General features: G+C 31.8%; 3 protein-coding genes across 3 annotated transcripts; 1 reads left to right on the plus strand and 2 right to left on the minus strand.

The window, feature by feature from the left end:
- Positions 1–2,565: 2,565 nt before the first annotated feature.
- Positions 2,566–7,972, plus strand: LOC101218722 (THO complex subunit 7A). Its single transcript, XM_011651777.2, has 3 exons — positions 2,566–2,826; positions 4,729–5,343; positions 7,495–7,972. The coding sequence occupies exons 2-3, from the start codon at positions 4,750–4,752 to the stop codon at positions 7,624–7,626; spliced, it is 726 nt and encodes a 241-aa protein (XP_011650079.1). The 5' UTR covers positions 2,566–2,826; positions 4,729–4,749; the 3' UTR covers positions 7,627–7,972.
- An 84-nt stretch (positions 7,973–8,056) lies between these two features.
- On the minus strand, positions 8,057–9,385 carry LOC101219194 (S-norcoclaurine synthase 1). Its single transcript, XM_004148040.3, has 2 exons — positions 9,092–9,385; positions 8,057–8,594 (listed from the first exon to the last, which is right to left on the minus strand). The coding sequence occupies exons 1-2, from the start codon at positions 9,273–9,275 to the stop codon at positions 8,308–8,310; spliced, it is 471 nt and encodes a 156-aa protein (XP_004148088.1). The 5' UTR covers positions 9,276–9,385; the 3' UTR covers positions 8,057–8,307.
- Positions 9,386–13,379: 3,994 nt separating this feature from the next.
- On the minus strand, positions 13,380–15,289 carry LOC101204313 (S-norcoclaurine synthase 1). The gene is made up of 2 exons (XM_011651778.2): positions 14,955–15,289; positions 13,380–13,807 (listed from the first exon to the last, which is right to left on the minus strand). The coding sequence occupies exons 1-2, from the start codon at positions 15,136–15,138 to the stop codon at positions 13,497–13,499; spliced, it is 495 nt and encodes a 164-aa protein (XP_011650080.1). The 5' UTR covers positions 15,139–15,289; the 3' UTR covers positions 13,380–13,496.
- Positions 15,290–16,283: the final 994 nt, after the last annotated feature.

Below are 16,283 nucleotides of genomic sequence, written 5' to 3' on the forward strand. Positions count from 1 at the left end.
AACAATGCAAATTAAAAATGCCCATCTTGACCATAAAACCAGGAGGAATTGTGGAGCTTAAACCTTTTTGTAAACATGTAGGGCAACTAAAATTAAGTTCGGGCCGGAAGAAGCTTCAAAACTCCTCGTTCAATGAAAATCTATTTCAATAAAATAATTTTGAAAACATAAGAAGCTGATAGACCCACAATAGAAAATACAAAAAATCTCCTAGTCAACATGCGATTAATCAGCCACACGCCCTCATGTAATTTTTCTTCTAAATGATCATGATACGTGATCATGTATGAAATGATACACAATCATGTAGGTAGTATCAACATCAACCACACGCGAACAATATAATTTTTCTTCAAGACAATCATGATACGTGATCGTGTATCAATGATCGTGTAGGAAATGATACACGATCGCTTAAAAAATGATACATGATCGTGTAGTTTATGATGCACAATTGTTAGTTCATGATAAACAATGGTTTTGAAAAAGCCATAGTAAACGATTGTGTAGATAATGATACACAACCATGTGTAGTTTATGATACATGATCGTGTAGTTCATGATACGATCAAGTAGTTCATGATAACAATAATTTTAAAAAGCGCTAGTAAACTATCATGTATATCATGATAAATGATCGTGTAATTTCCGATACACGATAGTGTAGTTCTTGATAGGAGTGTTAAAAAAAAGTTGAAAATCGAATCGATTAAATCGAACCCAAATCAAATACATGTGGGGTTCGATTCGGTTTGTGTTAAATTGAAACCGATTCTTATGTGGTTCGGTTCAGTCTAAGACATTAAACTGATTCTAAAACTGAATCAAACTGCTTTATTTTAAAATATATGTATATATAATTAAATATACAAGTATACCTTAAGGTGGGGTATAAGTGTAACTTTGTAAGAATTATTTTGATGGACTTTCAAACATCAATATTTAAAACTTCGTACAAATTAATTTAATATGTGTTTATAACTTTGTAGGACTTTTATTTATGTATAATGTTCATAAAAGATTTCGATTATAATATTTATGCATAAGTAGTTCAATTTTATTATGCATAAGTAGTTCAGTTTCAATTCGGTTTGACATTGATGAGCAATTCGGTTCGGTTTCATATGAGATTTTTTTGCATTTTGCAGTTCGATGCAGTTTTAGCTTGAAACCGATCCAAACCAAACTGTGAACACCCATAGTTCATGATACATGATGATTGTGAAAAGCCCTATGACAAACGAGATGTCCACAGGGCGGGGCGGGGCCGAGGATGCAACTCACCATCCTCGCCCCCTATCCCACCAATTTCTCCACGGGGAACGAGTAGAGATTACCTGAAGGGATTTTGGGGAACAGTTCCCCACAGGTTTCCTCTTTTTTTAAAGTTTAATCTCATTTGCCAATCCTTATCTACTTGAAATGTATATACATTTCCAATGTTATTTTATTTACAATAGAATATTATCAATTTTCTTATTTAAAACAATTAAAATGTAAAATTCTCATTGTTTATAAAAATAAAAATTCAACTATTAGAAGATACATTTAGAAATGAAAAATTTACATAAATAAAAAACATAGAAAGTATTTACATCCTATAGAAAAAAAATAAGGATACTTTGGAAAAGTATAGTTATCCATTTTTGGCTTTGATTAAAATTTTGACATGGGTTGTAAATATTTTGTCAATTCTTCTATTTTTAAATATCCTCTCTAGAAATCCATCCATAAAATTCAAAATCCATACATTCAAAGATTAATCCATAAGTATTATAATAAAGCCTTTAATTATATTATATTTTTTAAGACACAACAACATATTTTTTAAAAGAAAAATCTACAAATCACGAGTGAAGACACACATATGCACATACTTTTTAAGAAAAGTTGACAACATAGAAATGAAACAGAGAAAAAGAAGAAAATGAAAAATATCAAAAATATATATATATATTTTTACTTTTTTTACATATTATTAAATAAGGAAGTAAATAAATAAATATTTATATTTAATTATATATTGTATATTTAACTATACTTTTGTATGGGGCGGGGCTGTGGTCGGGGACGTTCCCCGTCCCCAGTCTCGTGTTACCAATTGGGAAATTTTTTTTTGGGGATTTTCGGTCCTGTTTAGGGTAGGTCCTTGCGGAGCCTCGATCCCGTAGGTTAAATGGACATCTATACATGTAGTTCATATTTGTCCACGACATGTTGAGAAAAAATAATAAGATTAATGATTAATTGAAAACAAAGATAATAATAACGTAAGTATAATAAAAAAGATAATAAAAATTGTAGAACAATGACATGATTTTAAAAAAAAGAATATAAAAAAATTGTAGAAGAAGAAGAGAAGAAAGACATGGTAGGTATGCAAAATTCAAAAGCTACAAACCTGAAGTATTTTAAAAGACAGGCGGGGTTTGATGACTTTATTATTTTGGTATATAGTGTTTATAAATATTTTAATATTTTATTATATTTATGAAAATTAATTAATTTATTTATATTTTTATTATTATTGTATTTTAGTAAAGTACTAAATAGAAAATAATTAGGTCAAAATTTTCAATTTCACGCCTCACTTAGTTTTTGACGCCGTCTCTATCATCTCTCAGACTCATCCTCTCGTCTCGGCCTTCCACCGTCGCCGGCGTTCAATCGTCTCTCCTTCTCAGTCTCCGGCGTTCATCTCCGATCGTCTTTCCTTCTCAGAAGTCTCCAATCGTCGCTCGCCCTCGGCTCTCTCTCTGCCGCCGGCTACGGTACTTTGTTGTGTGCATCTTATTCTGGACAATCCAATTGGATTATTTTCTCAAGGTAAATAACTTAGTTTCTGCATTGCTTGAGTGAGTACATATTTTTGCTCCACTTAGAACTTTTGGATGATATCTATAACCATACTTGAACAAGATCTATTCTATAGATTGTACACTTTCCTTCTTCATAGAATTGTTGGATGACATTTTGCTTTTGCTTTGGTAGTTTTATCATTTATTTTCTATTTGGTTTCATTCCACTTTGTATAAGTGAAAATGAGAGGGGAGATTTGGGGGAAAAACCTGCCGTCATATTGGCCTGGCCTTATTCGTTTTGTCTTTGAAACTTACCTATAAACAATCTTATTTTCACTTAAAATAATACAACCCAACCACTCAACCGAAGAAATAATGTTTGAGGTAGGATCACTATATTTTGAAAAATTGTATTTAGTAAGTATAGTAAGGATCTTAGATTTGAGTTTGATAGAATTAATGATAATTTTAAGTTGTTTTAATAGTCAAAATGTCACACTTAGGGTTGTAATTTGTAGTTGGTTATGAGTTTAAAAATCACTTTAGGCACTTATTGGATACTTTTTAGGTTGGTTTGAGAGTAAAATGTATCACTCACACGTTTTAAAGTTATCTTGAGATTTGATCCATCCTTTTATGTTGGTTGAGTTTTGAAGTAGTACTTCAATTATTTTCAAATTGTTTTGAGAGTTAAGTGTCACTTAGACAATTTTAAGAGATTTTGTAGTTGGTTTTGAGGTTGGTAGTCACACTTAATCATTCATAAGTTGTTATGAGAGTTAAGACACCTTTTAGGTGATTTTTAGTAGGTTTTTAGTTTGAAAGTCACACCCAAGGCACTTTTTAACTTGTTTTGAGAGTTAAAACGTCACTTCGACACTTTGTAGAAATTTTGTGTTTGGTTTTGAGTTCGGAAGGCGCACATAATCATTTTGAAGATTGTTTTGGGCTCAACACAATTTGTAGGTGATTTAGTTGGTTTTTAGATTGAAAGTCATATTTAGGGAGTTTTGACTTGTAATGGGATTTAAAGTGTTACATAGACACTTTTAACTTGTTTTGAGAGTTGTATTGATATTTTCACACTTTTAAGGAACTTTTCAGATTGACATTGATATTACATGCGGATATCTTTCAGCTACAACAGCCAATCATGCATATATTCCATACTTATTGTATGCTTGAGTTGTAATATGTTGTGTCTATTCTGCAACTACGGTAGCCATTCATGCATATATTTCATACTTATTGTATGCTTTAGTTGTAATATGTTGTGGCTAGTCTACAGCTACGGTAGCCAATCATGCATAGATTTCATATTTATTGTACGCTTTATTGTAATATTGTAATATGTTGTGGCTATCCTACATACATTTTGTAGGCTTGAGTTTTATTCCTACTTAGGTAGTTTTAACTTGTTCTGAAAGTTACAGTGTTACTTGGAATTTTTTTAGAAATTTTGTAGTTGGTTTTTAGTTTGAAAGTTACACTTGAGTAGTTTTTACTTGTTTTGAGAATTAAAGTGTCACTTAGACCATTTTTAGAGATTTTGGGGTTGGTTTTGAGTTAGGAAGGTACACTTGGACATTTGTAGGTTTTTGAGATTTAAGACTTGAAGTACTTAACCACTTGTTAACTTGTTTTTTGAGTTAAAAGTGCCATTTAGACTCATTTTAGAGATTTTGTGTTTGGGTATCTTTTAGGTTGTTTTGAGAGTTAAAGTGAGACATTGACACTTTTTGGATGTCTTTTAGGTCGGTTTGACATTGATACTGTTTCTATAGACTTGAAAGAAACACGAAACAGTCCTTCCTCAACTTCCTCACTTCTTCTATATTTCAAACTTGACCTTAGTCCTCCATTTCAATTGCCTATTTTCGTACCTCTTCAATTTCTATGTTCTCATTTTTCACCATTTTATTTCCAGGATCTGATTAAGAAGTAGATTATGTCTGTGAGAGCGAGGAAAGTCTCCACTCGAGGGGAAGCAGTGGCAGCAAATTATGCCTTTGGGCCTCTAGAAGATGATGTTATTATTAAACACAGGCTTCTCACACGGACAACCACAACAAGGGGGGAACCTCCATTGAAGAAGCTTCAGAAGAAGTTTACTTCCTTTGTTCTTGAGATTGAAAAGGATGGGAGTAACAATGATGACTGTGAGAAGCTTTCCAGAGCTTTTTTACAAGAGTTATCCACGTTTGAAATTCCTTTGCTGAAGAGTAAAGCAGTTGTTGATGCTAATATTAGGGAAAAGGAGAGTTTCCATGAGTTTAAGGATGAGATAAACAAACAGATTTTGTTAGCTCAGGATGATATTGAAGATCTTAAGAAACAGCTTGAAGAAAGCAAAATTGAGAGGCAACACAAGGAGGAGTGTGAGGCAATTAGAAAACTTATAGCAGCACAACCACCTAGGTCTGTGACACAAAAGACTATTGTGGATTTGGAGAAAGAGATTGCTGCACTTGATTCAGAGAACACAGCTAGTTCAAGGATGCTGGAGCTTCGTAAGAAGCAATTTGCGCTTTTGTTGCACGTGGTATGTTCCCAATCCCATCATCAATTTCTTGTACTTATATAGTTATATTCTTTAACTGACTCTAAATATAAACATTTTGGTCTCTTTGTTTGAAGATTCATTAGTTTAGCCATTGGATTCTCCACTACCGCCAGTTTTTCACTTTTTGAATTGTTTAGGGATTCTTAGACTGATTGGTGCACAGAGAAGATAAAGATTTATATTTTCAAATTATGGCTCATCTGAGGAAGGATGTGCATGGTTCTATTTGTGTTTTTTTGCTAGTTTACCCTAGGTGCTGAAATGATTGGAAAATTTGATTCAATAAAAATGTAATTTCTAGTGTTCAGCCTCGAAGATCCAAGATTTTTATTTGAAAGTATCTTCTAGGCTTTTCTAGTTTTTTTAAAAATTATCTTTTAGGCTTGTGAGACCTTCCTAAGAGGAACAACTTTATAATGTTGTGAAAAGCTTGAGAATTCAAGATGAGTATACAAACTTTAACATGTTTTGAAAGTTTCAAACCTTATTTCTGGGAAATTTTTTGAAGGTCTTCAGCTTTAACACCTCTTTTCCAAATGACAAAATCACTCTTTTAGAAACGATCTTCATGAGTCAGACCTTCATCAAAGAAACGGAGATCTTTCGGTTCTCTGTCAACATTCAATGAAGCCTTCCTATAGTTTCTTTTATATATAGAAAGAAAAGAATGAAGGAATACAAGGGAAAAAAAACCAAGTCCACACTCGAAATCTGTAGCTCTTCCTATTGTTATCTTGGCTTGAGTAAAATTGATTATCTTCGATGGAAAAGCTACAGATTTTGACTCGTTTTTTGAACACCTTATTTACATTTCTCTCACTTTCTGTTGGGTTTGGCATAGAGATAGCAGGGCTTAGGTGGAGGTGGAGGAGGTGTTCTCACATTCTCCTTTCAAGGAGCAGGGCAGGGTTTTTAGACAGGCTAGTTTCTTTGCAGTTTCCTGGGGCATTTGGATTGAGAGGATTAATGGAACTTTTAGAGAGGTGGAGAGATCAGCTGAGGAAGTTTGGGAGGTAGTTAGGTTTATGTCTCATTATGTGCTTTGGTCACTAGACCTTTGTGTATTTATGAGTTTGGTCTTGTCCTTTTGGATTGAATCATTCTCAGTAGCTAGGGTTGGACTCTCTTTTTATAGGATTTGTTTGTTTTTTCTTCTTATCTGGTCTTCTATATTCTTTCATTTTTCTCAATGACAGCATGATTTCTTACCATAAAAAGAAACATTGCTCTTATTGAGTGTAAATTCTCCCTATGTATTTGGGACTACAGCCTTACTTCTCCAACCGTATATTCTCCTCGTGCATGTTCGAATTTCTATCTGAATGAAGTAGTTGTCTAACATGAGCTCTTGAACGAGATGGAATGCCTTTTAAGTGATGTGCATTCAAGAGTTATAGCTGTAGTCACTTTGGAAGTGATTTAATGGTCATCTATTCTACTGTTAGCCATTCTAGAATGTATTACAACGTTCCTTCATACGGTTAAAATGTTCTGTTACTACCATTTAATCCAAGGGCTTCACAAGATGGAATATTACATGAAGATTTCTGGAACACCCAACAAGAAGACTGCCTAGAAATACCAATTAAAAAGAAAAATTTACCCTCCTGGTCCCGGATTTGGGAAAAGATTCGGTTTGCCAGTAATTTATTATCTTGTCGGAATAGAGAAAGTTGTGGCATGGTGCTTGGGTCGTTTTGAGGGAATGTCTGTGTTTTTAACTTCCCCATTCTGGAAGTGACTTCAACCACTTCATATATATACTTTGATCTGGACTAACATTGCCGGAGGAGGATTCATCTTTAACATCTGTTCATTTTCTCTTGCCTTTTGCCTTTTGAATTGTTGTTGGGCCATGGTGAGGTCTTTTAAACCCATCTAGAAATTGTAGCCACACCTGAAAAGATCTCTATCCACACTTTTGACAATCTGCAAAATACCTGTCGTCTGGTGTTAAGCACTAACTAACGCTGTTCAAGTTTGTTTCTCTTGTGATTATGGGGAAGTCCGAGGTTTGCTCATATATGCTTTGAAATCCCATCTGAGCAGTTGTGCCTTGATAATTATTGTTTGACTTCGATTGTTTATATTGTACCAAATACTTGAAATCCTCAACTTATATTGGTGCAGGTGGATGAGTTGCAAAATACCATAGAGGATGAACAGAAGAGTTTAATTGAGGAAACGAGAATCACAGCTGAGGAGAATAAAATTGGTGTGGACGATGCTAGCGGAAGCCTGGAAGCCATGGCTGTCGACTGAGGTTGCACTCCTCGTATTTTCTGCTGTAAAACTTGTATGCATATAGTTTTTTTTTTCAACTCAATATCAAAGAGTTCATGTTATCTGTAAAATCTTGCTCAAGTCAAGAAATCTCAATGCAATAGCGAATGAGTAATGTAGAATCTTGTTCTTATTCTTAGGTATTCTAGGTGAAACAACTTGCCATTAGCAAATGAGTAAACCTAATTTCCATTGATGTTTAGGATTTATGTTTTTTTTTAAATTGCAAATATATCAAATTCTACCTATAAACTTGTAACGCATATAAATTTTTATGGACTATCAGTGATAGACCAATATTTCTATTAATGATAAACTTCTATTATCGAAAAGCTTTTGATAAATTTTACTATATTTACAGTTATGTATGATAATATTAATATTATATTTACAACTACCGACAAATATCTTATCTCACTAATAGATATTTAAGAAAGGCAAATTAAAGCAACAAGTGTAAGATCCCAACCCACTAAATGGGCCATTGTCATTCATAAAGAAAAAGAGTCACCTTTTTCCTCAAACCCATTACATAAAACGTCCTAAGTGGTTGCTAAACATCACAAACAACCACTAAACTTATTTCTAAACACAAATGCTTAAAAAAGTCCATTCAAAACACATGGATGGTTATCACATTATTGGATTATGCATCATCTTTTAAGCTGTTGACTTATTGAGGAAGTAGTGTTTGGCAGCTTGAGCAACCTCTTTCAAAGGTTCAACAGTTGCAAGTGAAGCATTTGAAGCAGCTTCTTCCTTTAACTCATATTGGATACTTGATTTTACTATGCAACTCTCTTCATTTTTCTCAATAATCTCAAAACGAAACCTATAAAGAGTAAAGCCAAGATCTAAATAACCTCCTTCCACCATTTCTGCTATTTTTATACGATTCTCATTATCCACCTTTGCAAACCTCTCTTTGTATCTCATACCACCTAAGCCTGCAACGGTTATAAACTTTTTTTCAATTATTGTCAACCTAAGTTTGTATTTGATTTGAAGGCATGTTTGAAGAGTGATTTTGAAAGTATGTTAAAATATTTCTTTCTTCCTTCAAAATCAGTTTAAATGCTTAATTAGTACATTCTTAGCTTTTAAACAAGTATATGGAAACTAGCCTGAATTTAATTAAATGATTTGTTTAGAACAAAAAGAATGTTTCCTCCCTATTAGAGCATATTATCCCATTAACTTGATTTTAAAAATTTAAATCACTTTATGACATGGTTAAAATCACATTCAAACATACTAAAACAAGAAAATAAAAACATGATATGCAAATGACAGTAAAAAATTGCAAAATGAAGCATCAAGTATGATTAGGAGTAATTCAAAAACATAATAAAAGAAATTTGTATTATTTTCAAAATCACAACAAAACATGCCATAACGACAAGAACTAAACAGCAGTTGAGAGAGAATGAGTAAGGATTTTAACCAGGTGCAAAAGTGACATAGAGAAGAGTTCCTTCGCCGCCATTGCCTTCGAGGAACTCGATTTTCTGAACGACATTTGGGACGTGACGTAGAAGGAAGTTTCCAAACTCAACGGTGCCATAAAGCTCCCAAACTTTGGCCGCCGGCGCCTGAATCTCAGTCTCATCAATGAGTTCACTCACCATTTTTTTTCTTGATCTTTTTCTGCACTGAGATAAAGTACACTCAGAAAGAGATATATGTAGTTTGTTTTTCCGAGGTTCACCAAGATAAGGCCTCCATGCACCACATATTTCCAATGATATTTATTTTATTCTATGTTTAAATTATATTTTGTTTTATTAAAAGCGTCTAGTTTTTAAACTTTTAAAAAGTACATATTTTGGTCTCCGTCGTTAAAATTCTACTATCTCTTTAACAAAATGACGAGAGAACTTCTATATTTGGATGACTATTGCTAAATAAGATAAACACCCTCGATAATTTAGAGTTTTAATTTTTAATTAAAGATTAGATGGTAATGTGATGTTTTATCATAGAATACAAAAAATAATTACCTTCGACATTTTGATCATCATCGTTTTGACATATTGTTATTCTAGTTCATCTTCTCAACTCATACACTAGATGCAATTCATCTACATACAAAATATTTTGTCATTCATTGAGGTGTTTTTCTCTCTATTCCTCCGAGTTCTTACTTAATCTTTTTTTAGAGGTTTTGTGATTCATTGTAGAAATATTTATGTGCAATTTCGTACCGTTTATTTTATACAAATGTTGGACTTATTTTGTTTTTCTAGTTTGTTTTATCTTGTTGTGAATGTTAACACAAATAATTGAGTTTTATTATTACTTTTTCATTCTACTCAATGTCCTTCTGATTTGTTTCAAGATTTCAATTTGAAAATATAAATAAGTAAAGAGTCGGGAATCGGGAAGCGACGTGAGAGATTTATGTTTTGAAGAAAAAAGAGAACAAAATTAGTTTTTAATTTGAGTTTATTTTATTCAAGTGTGTTGATTATGTTTCTCTGTTGACATAAAACATTACAAGAATTCTGGATCTCTTAATGTTTGTTTAAATTGTGGGGAGAATAGGCATCAAGAGAATAAGCTTAAGGAGATAGAGTATCTCCCGATGTAACAACTAGAGAGTTGGGAGATATTATATCTTCCGACGCCTAAAACATGCGCGGGCAATTAATCAGCATCTCTCAACTCGGGATGGACGCATTTAATTCTCGTGAGTTACGAGGAAGGCCTAACACATATCGTGAGACATCAACAGAAAGAAAACATTTAAAAAATGATTATGTATCTCCCGTCGTGTTACTCCATGCGTCAAGAGATATAAGAGAACTCCTAACGTTTTACTATCGTCGTCGGGAGTTATGGAGAACTACTGAAGAATGTCCGGCTGTGTTGGGAGGTCCCCTCTATAAACCCTCCCCAAATATGTATTTCACAAATATGCGAAGGGGAAGAAGAGAAGAAGTAAAAAACGTGCCACCACCGTTCTCGTCGTCTAGCTTGTGTCTTCCGGTGCCGCCCCTGTCCTCCAGTTCCATCTTCGCCATCATCTGCTCTATCTCTTTCGTTATGTAATTTATTTAAGTTAGATTACTATTTTTTCCCTAAAACTCCTTTGTTCCAAGATTATGTTCTTGTTCTTCATGTGGTTTCTTGTGATATTTTTTTTTTTTGGTGGAGCTGGATGAATGACATATTTGTTCAAATGGGGTTCAATTAACAATTTATAAGATTCTTTCTTGATGGGTTCCAAAACATAGACAACAACATTAACTTATATGTTGCTAATTTAATGTATCAAAGCAAAAATCATTAGGGGTTGATTCTGTGTGTGGGGAGATGTTCTCTTTAAGCTTTTGTTTGAAGAGCCTTTGAGGGATTTTTAAAGTTGACAAACCTCTTATATTTCATTTTTGAAAACATGGTTAAAAGGTAAAAGCTTTTGATTATTTTGTGAATGAAGAGGAGGATATAAGTGTAAAAGAAAAAATGAAGTTTAATCCTTATATAATCTTTTGTTAGGTAGCTTTATTCCACAACTTGGACATACAAAAAGCTTACCCTATCCATGCCAAAGTATTTTCATATTCCTACATCTACATAATTTGTCCTAAATTAAATATTCTTTATTTTATCTGTGGTTGCTCATTTTCTCACTATAAATATAAATATAGTTGAATGATAATTTGCCACAATTTTTTCTTTCTTTTAGAACATACGTTTAAATTAGATTTTCCAAACTAACTTTCAATTGTAATAAAACATATTTATCTTTTAGATCTAAGGATGAACCAAGATTAGATCAAACTTAGAAATAAATTGTCTGTTGAGTATAAAGAAGGAGTATCCCAATTTTTAGAAGTTGCAAAGTTTCATGTTGATTATTTCAAATGAAAATAATCGTGGAAGTCATTAAACTTGAGAGATGGCTTGAAGCCAAGAAGTATCTCTCTTCTCTCAACAACACTCACTAACCCTAACTAGAACTTCATCTCTAACTCTAGTGTTGGAAATATTTCGATACAACTATATGCAACAAAATCAGACTGAACTTACTCATATAATATAAAATTATCATAGCAGTGCATCTCCCATATAACATAACAATCTAGGGTTCTAACTCAGTAACATAATACAAAAATAATATAGGGTTGTAGGTGTGGACTTATTTGAAGATGGTGTCCGGGGCTATAAGAGATGTTGTTTTATTTTTTCTTCTTTTCTATGTAATTGCTTCAAACAAACGTTATGTACTTGTTCAAATAGTAAGACACATTTTTGTTGTTGAAATTATGTTCTAATTTTATAAATGACAATTTGGTATTTGTATTTATTAATTTTGAGTTTGTTCAATTTGAAAACTTTATTTAAATCCCATTTGTTCAAGTCTCAGAGACACCATTTAAGGGAACGCTCATCTACTTACCCTAAAGTTGAGAAGAAGTGAATTCCATCTTGTGTAATTATGTTTCCATCTTCTCACTCGGTCTTGTTCCCAAAATGATAAGTATATTGAATCGACGATACGACTACTCTCACTCATACAAATTAAAGGACAATCCCTTGCGAACAAGGGTTCATAATATACTCAGGATTTAAACTAAGTTACCTAGGTCATCCTAAATAGAAACCGAACTAGTCAACGAAGTTACATCTAGTGGTTACTATTTTGTGGTTTGATCTTATGTCAACTCATGATTGCATAGGATACCCTCACTCGCATGTCACCTACATGGATGTGTTGGATCATTGCGTTTGTATTAAATACAAAGTCAGTCGTATCCATAGTGTTACTAGGATAAAGTATACCCAACTTCATCCCTATACTATAATTCCTTTAAGCTGATATCAAACATTGGTCTCTGTTTGTTTCTACATACTGTTCAAGACTCATCAAACACCTTAGGATGTTAGTTTATTGGATTTTGGTTATTAAGACAAAACTAATAATATAATTAATAACATCTATTATAATAATAACACTTTAATAATAACGGTCAATGGATTTTATTTACAATCTACGAGTTTTAGAACATAAGTTCCAATAGGACAAAGGCAAGAGAACGGTGAAAATAGAATTTTGGGGATGAGATTTTTAAAGGATGGGAGAAATCTGAAACCCGCACTATGAGAACAGTAATTGAGTAGTAGAGTTGTAGATGTTAAGTTTAAAGATTGAGCGTTCTAAACAAGTTTAAGGGTCTGGCATTGCGAGGTAAGCGTGCATTCTAGCTAAGCAAGGGTCTAACATTGTTGCTTAATAGATATAAGTTGAAATGTGGATGTATCACTTTACTTGGTTAGTTTGGTTAGTTGCTGCTTTATTATATATATGTATAGGTTTGGAAAACTTGAGAGAATTTGATCAAAGTTACAATGAATTGAATAGGACACTACAAATGCAATGTAATTAAGCTCAAACTTCACTTAGCAATGGGTGAAAGCAATTACTTAATGGAGCTCAAAACACTTTATTAATATTTCTATTTCATAATCATCCAATTACTTAATATTTCGTCTTAAAATCATATTGTTTTTGTTTTCTCGTTTATAAAAATTAAACTTATTTAACTTCTTCCTTATTTCTTACCGACATATGTATCTTTCTTAAATATACGATGATTGAATTTTTAGCCAACATTTAAAAAGAACAACAAGGTATTAAAACCTACATTGTTTTTTTCAAATTTCAAAATTTGAAATGGTTTTTTAAACCAGTAACAAAAAAAGAATTAGATAATAAAAGGGACAAAAAATATCGACAGGTAAGTAGTGTATAATGTATAATTCTCAAAAATCAAATTGTTACGAGATGGAACGTTAATTAAGCAAAAACTAATACATAGGTACTGATCAATATGAATTGGATCGAATTATGCATCACCTTTAACATGTGGCTGACGAGTAGTATTGAGGAAATAGTTGTTGACAGCTTGAGCAATGGCTACCAAAGGTTGAACACTTGCCAATGAAATATTTGAAGCAGCTTCTTTCTTCAATTCATATTCAACAGTTGATTTTACAATGCAACTTTCTTCATTTTTCTCAATTATCTCCACACGAAACTTGTAAAGAGTAAACCCAAGATCTAAGTAACCTCCTTCGACCGTTTCTGCTATTTTAATACGATTTTCGTTATCTATCTTCACGAACTTCTCTTTGTAACTTGTAGGACCTCCTAAACCTGTATGTATGTTATAATCATAGTCATAATTTTTTTGTCCATATGTCGAAATTTCTATCCATCGTCGTATCTTCATGTTTCGATTATTAACCAAACAACTAATTTAAAAGCCAATTGGACATTGGTTTTCTAATACTTTTCATACGGTAGAATTTTTATATTTGGAAGATTAATTAGTAAAAATATAATTTGATTAATAAAATTAATATCAATCATTTATTACTCTTAATTTTAATTAGTTATTAAATCTACATATATTATTTTAACTTTAATAAATTTTAAGTAAAACACCTGAATAAACTTATATTAATGTCTATAGATTTGCAATGGAAAAAATAGATTTGTTAGTGTCTTATAGATAGTTTGACTCATTTTTTAGGTTTAAAAAGCCTCCTAATTTTATTTGTTTATATTTTAATAGATTAACTAATTAATTAATATAAGATTATATTAAATAATACTAAATTTATTTTTCTTTTGGCTTTATTTGATTTCAACTTACATATAAAATTGGTAGATCAAATACTAATAATCTTACATATTAAGTACAATAGAAATTTAAATATATCTGGTATTATTTAACATTCATACCCATAAAAAATAATATTTATGATCCAAGTGGTCCTATAAATATTTATAATTTTATGATTCTCTAAAATTCGAAAATAAAAAATAAATAAAATAAGTCTGATTTCTTATTTTTATGATTTTCAGTTTTATATATCCTCTATGTCTAATAATAATATAAGATGTTGTAGTTTGTCTTTTCCTGTTGAGTTCTAAATTTGAGTAATTTACTTAATACTTAAATACATAATTAAAAATATTTCAATCACTATTTCTATGTCTCTCTTCTATAACTATGTTTTGGTGTATCGATTGAAATATACTGCACAAAAAAACACGTAAAATGTGAGTGTTATTCTGTATTAACGTAGTACTTATACAATCAATCTTAGATGTGTTTATTAATTCATGGAATCTTACTCTAACACGTTTCAAAACTCAATAACGTAAGTATGCATGAATTTTTAAGAAATTTTAATTAAATATGTATTAATTGATGAAGAGGTCATAATTGCAGATGGTAGAAAGAAAATTATTAACAGACGATATAATTATAGAGGGAGTAGTAATGAAGATATACCATGTGCAAAAGTGATATGGAGAAGAGTTCCTTCGCCTCCGTCGCCTTGGAGGACGTCAATTTTGTGGACGAGATTGGGGAGGTGAACTGGGATGAAGTTTACCATCTCAAGGCCGCCGTAGAGATCCCAAACTTTGGCCGCCGGCGCCTGAATCTCACTCTCATTACTTATCTCCCTCACCATTATTCTTTTCTTCACATCCACTCAGAAAACACATATGTATTGTCTTTTTATTTAATAACCCATTAACCCCTCCCCACTACTTTTGATTCATCCTTGAAATTTCCGTCCATATCTCGTCATTTTCAATAATTTCCTTTCTTTCTTTTTAACATTAAAGTATTTATAAATATTTTTAGAAATTTTGTTATTTAAAATATTTTTTTAAAAAAATGTTATAGAGTTATGTTGTTTAAACTTAAATAGTTCAATAATATTTGTTTTAGTATATATAGAGTCTAACGCAATTGCTGGCAGCCGTCTTGTGGGATTTTTTAAGCAATGGGTTTTTTTGTTTTAATGGTTGTTTGTTTGTGAGAGATAATGTCTACTATATATATGTATATAAATAATAGAGCTAATATGAGTACACCTAACATGTAAATACATATTATTAAGAGTACTTGTTTCATCCAAAAGGTTTAGTTCTGTAGGAGAAAGATATAGTTGTTCCTTTTTATAAACCAAAATAATCATTCTCTTATCTTATCTTATCCATGGTAAATTTTGAACATAAATAACTATATTAGGGCATTTCATCAATATATGACTACATTAGGGCATTGCTCTTATACCACTTTTGTTAGAAACAACTAGCCTCCAAATATCTCTCATGTAATGGTATGTTATTATTGTTCACTTTGAACATAAATAACGCTCATTCGCTTTTGGTTTTGCAGGTTTTGATTTCACTCAATTAAATGTCTTATATTACATATACTAGAGATATTTGTCCTACCTAATTTACACAATTATTTTCATATATTGAAATAAAATTAATGACACAATCTCAATTTAAAATTATGAAAAATTTCTTTCCAATGCCTAAAAAATTATTTTTAGGAGTTGTTGGTTGGGTTTGGTCTAAATTGGTTTGGGTTGTTTTTTATGAACAACCCATGAACTAACGTAACCCCATAAGACTTTTTTTTATATATATTTGAACCAAACCCAATCCTAATAAGTTGATTAATCAATTGGCTAAACCGTATGGGTCAGATTGGGTTGATCAGATTTTTGGACACTCCCTACCATTCTATATACTAACGATTAACTCCCACCACTATAAGAAATTAGGGATATCTTGACGCTATAAAGTGCATCGAGAT

This window comes from Cucumis sativus, chromosome 2 (assembly GCF_000004075.3).
Source record: "Cucumis sativus cultivar 9930 chromosome 2, Cucumber_9930_V3, whole genome shotgun sequence".
Lineage (NCBI taxonomy): Eukaryota > Viridiplantae > Streptophyta > Magnoliopsida > Cucurbitales > Cucurbitaceae > Cucumis > Cucumis sativus.

Coding starts and splice junctions, on each gene's coding strand:
- LOC101218722 (XM_011651777.2), top strand. CDS start 4,750: ATGTCTGTGAGAGCGAGGAAAGTCTCCACTCGAGGGGAAGCAGTGGCA. Junction 5,344..7,494: donor TTGCGCTTTTGTTGCACGTG/GTATGTTCCCAA, acceptor ATATTGGTGCAG/GTGGATGAGTTGCAAAATAC.
- LOC101219194 (XM_004148040.3), bottom strand. CDS start 9,275: ATGGTGAGTGAACTCATTGATGAGACTGAGATTCAGGCGCCGGCGGCC. Junction 8,595..9,091: donor CTATGTCACTTTTGCACCTG/GTTAAAATCCTT, acceptor TAACCGTTGCAG/GCTTAGGTGGTATGAGATAC.
- LOC101204313 (XM_011651778.2), bottom strand. CDS start 15,138: ATGGTGAGGGAGATAAGTAATGAGAGTGAGATTCAGGCGCCGGCGGCC. Junction 13,808..14,954: donor CCATATCACTTTTGCACATG/GTATATCTTCAT, acceptor ACATACATACAG/GTTTAGGAGGTCCTACAAGT.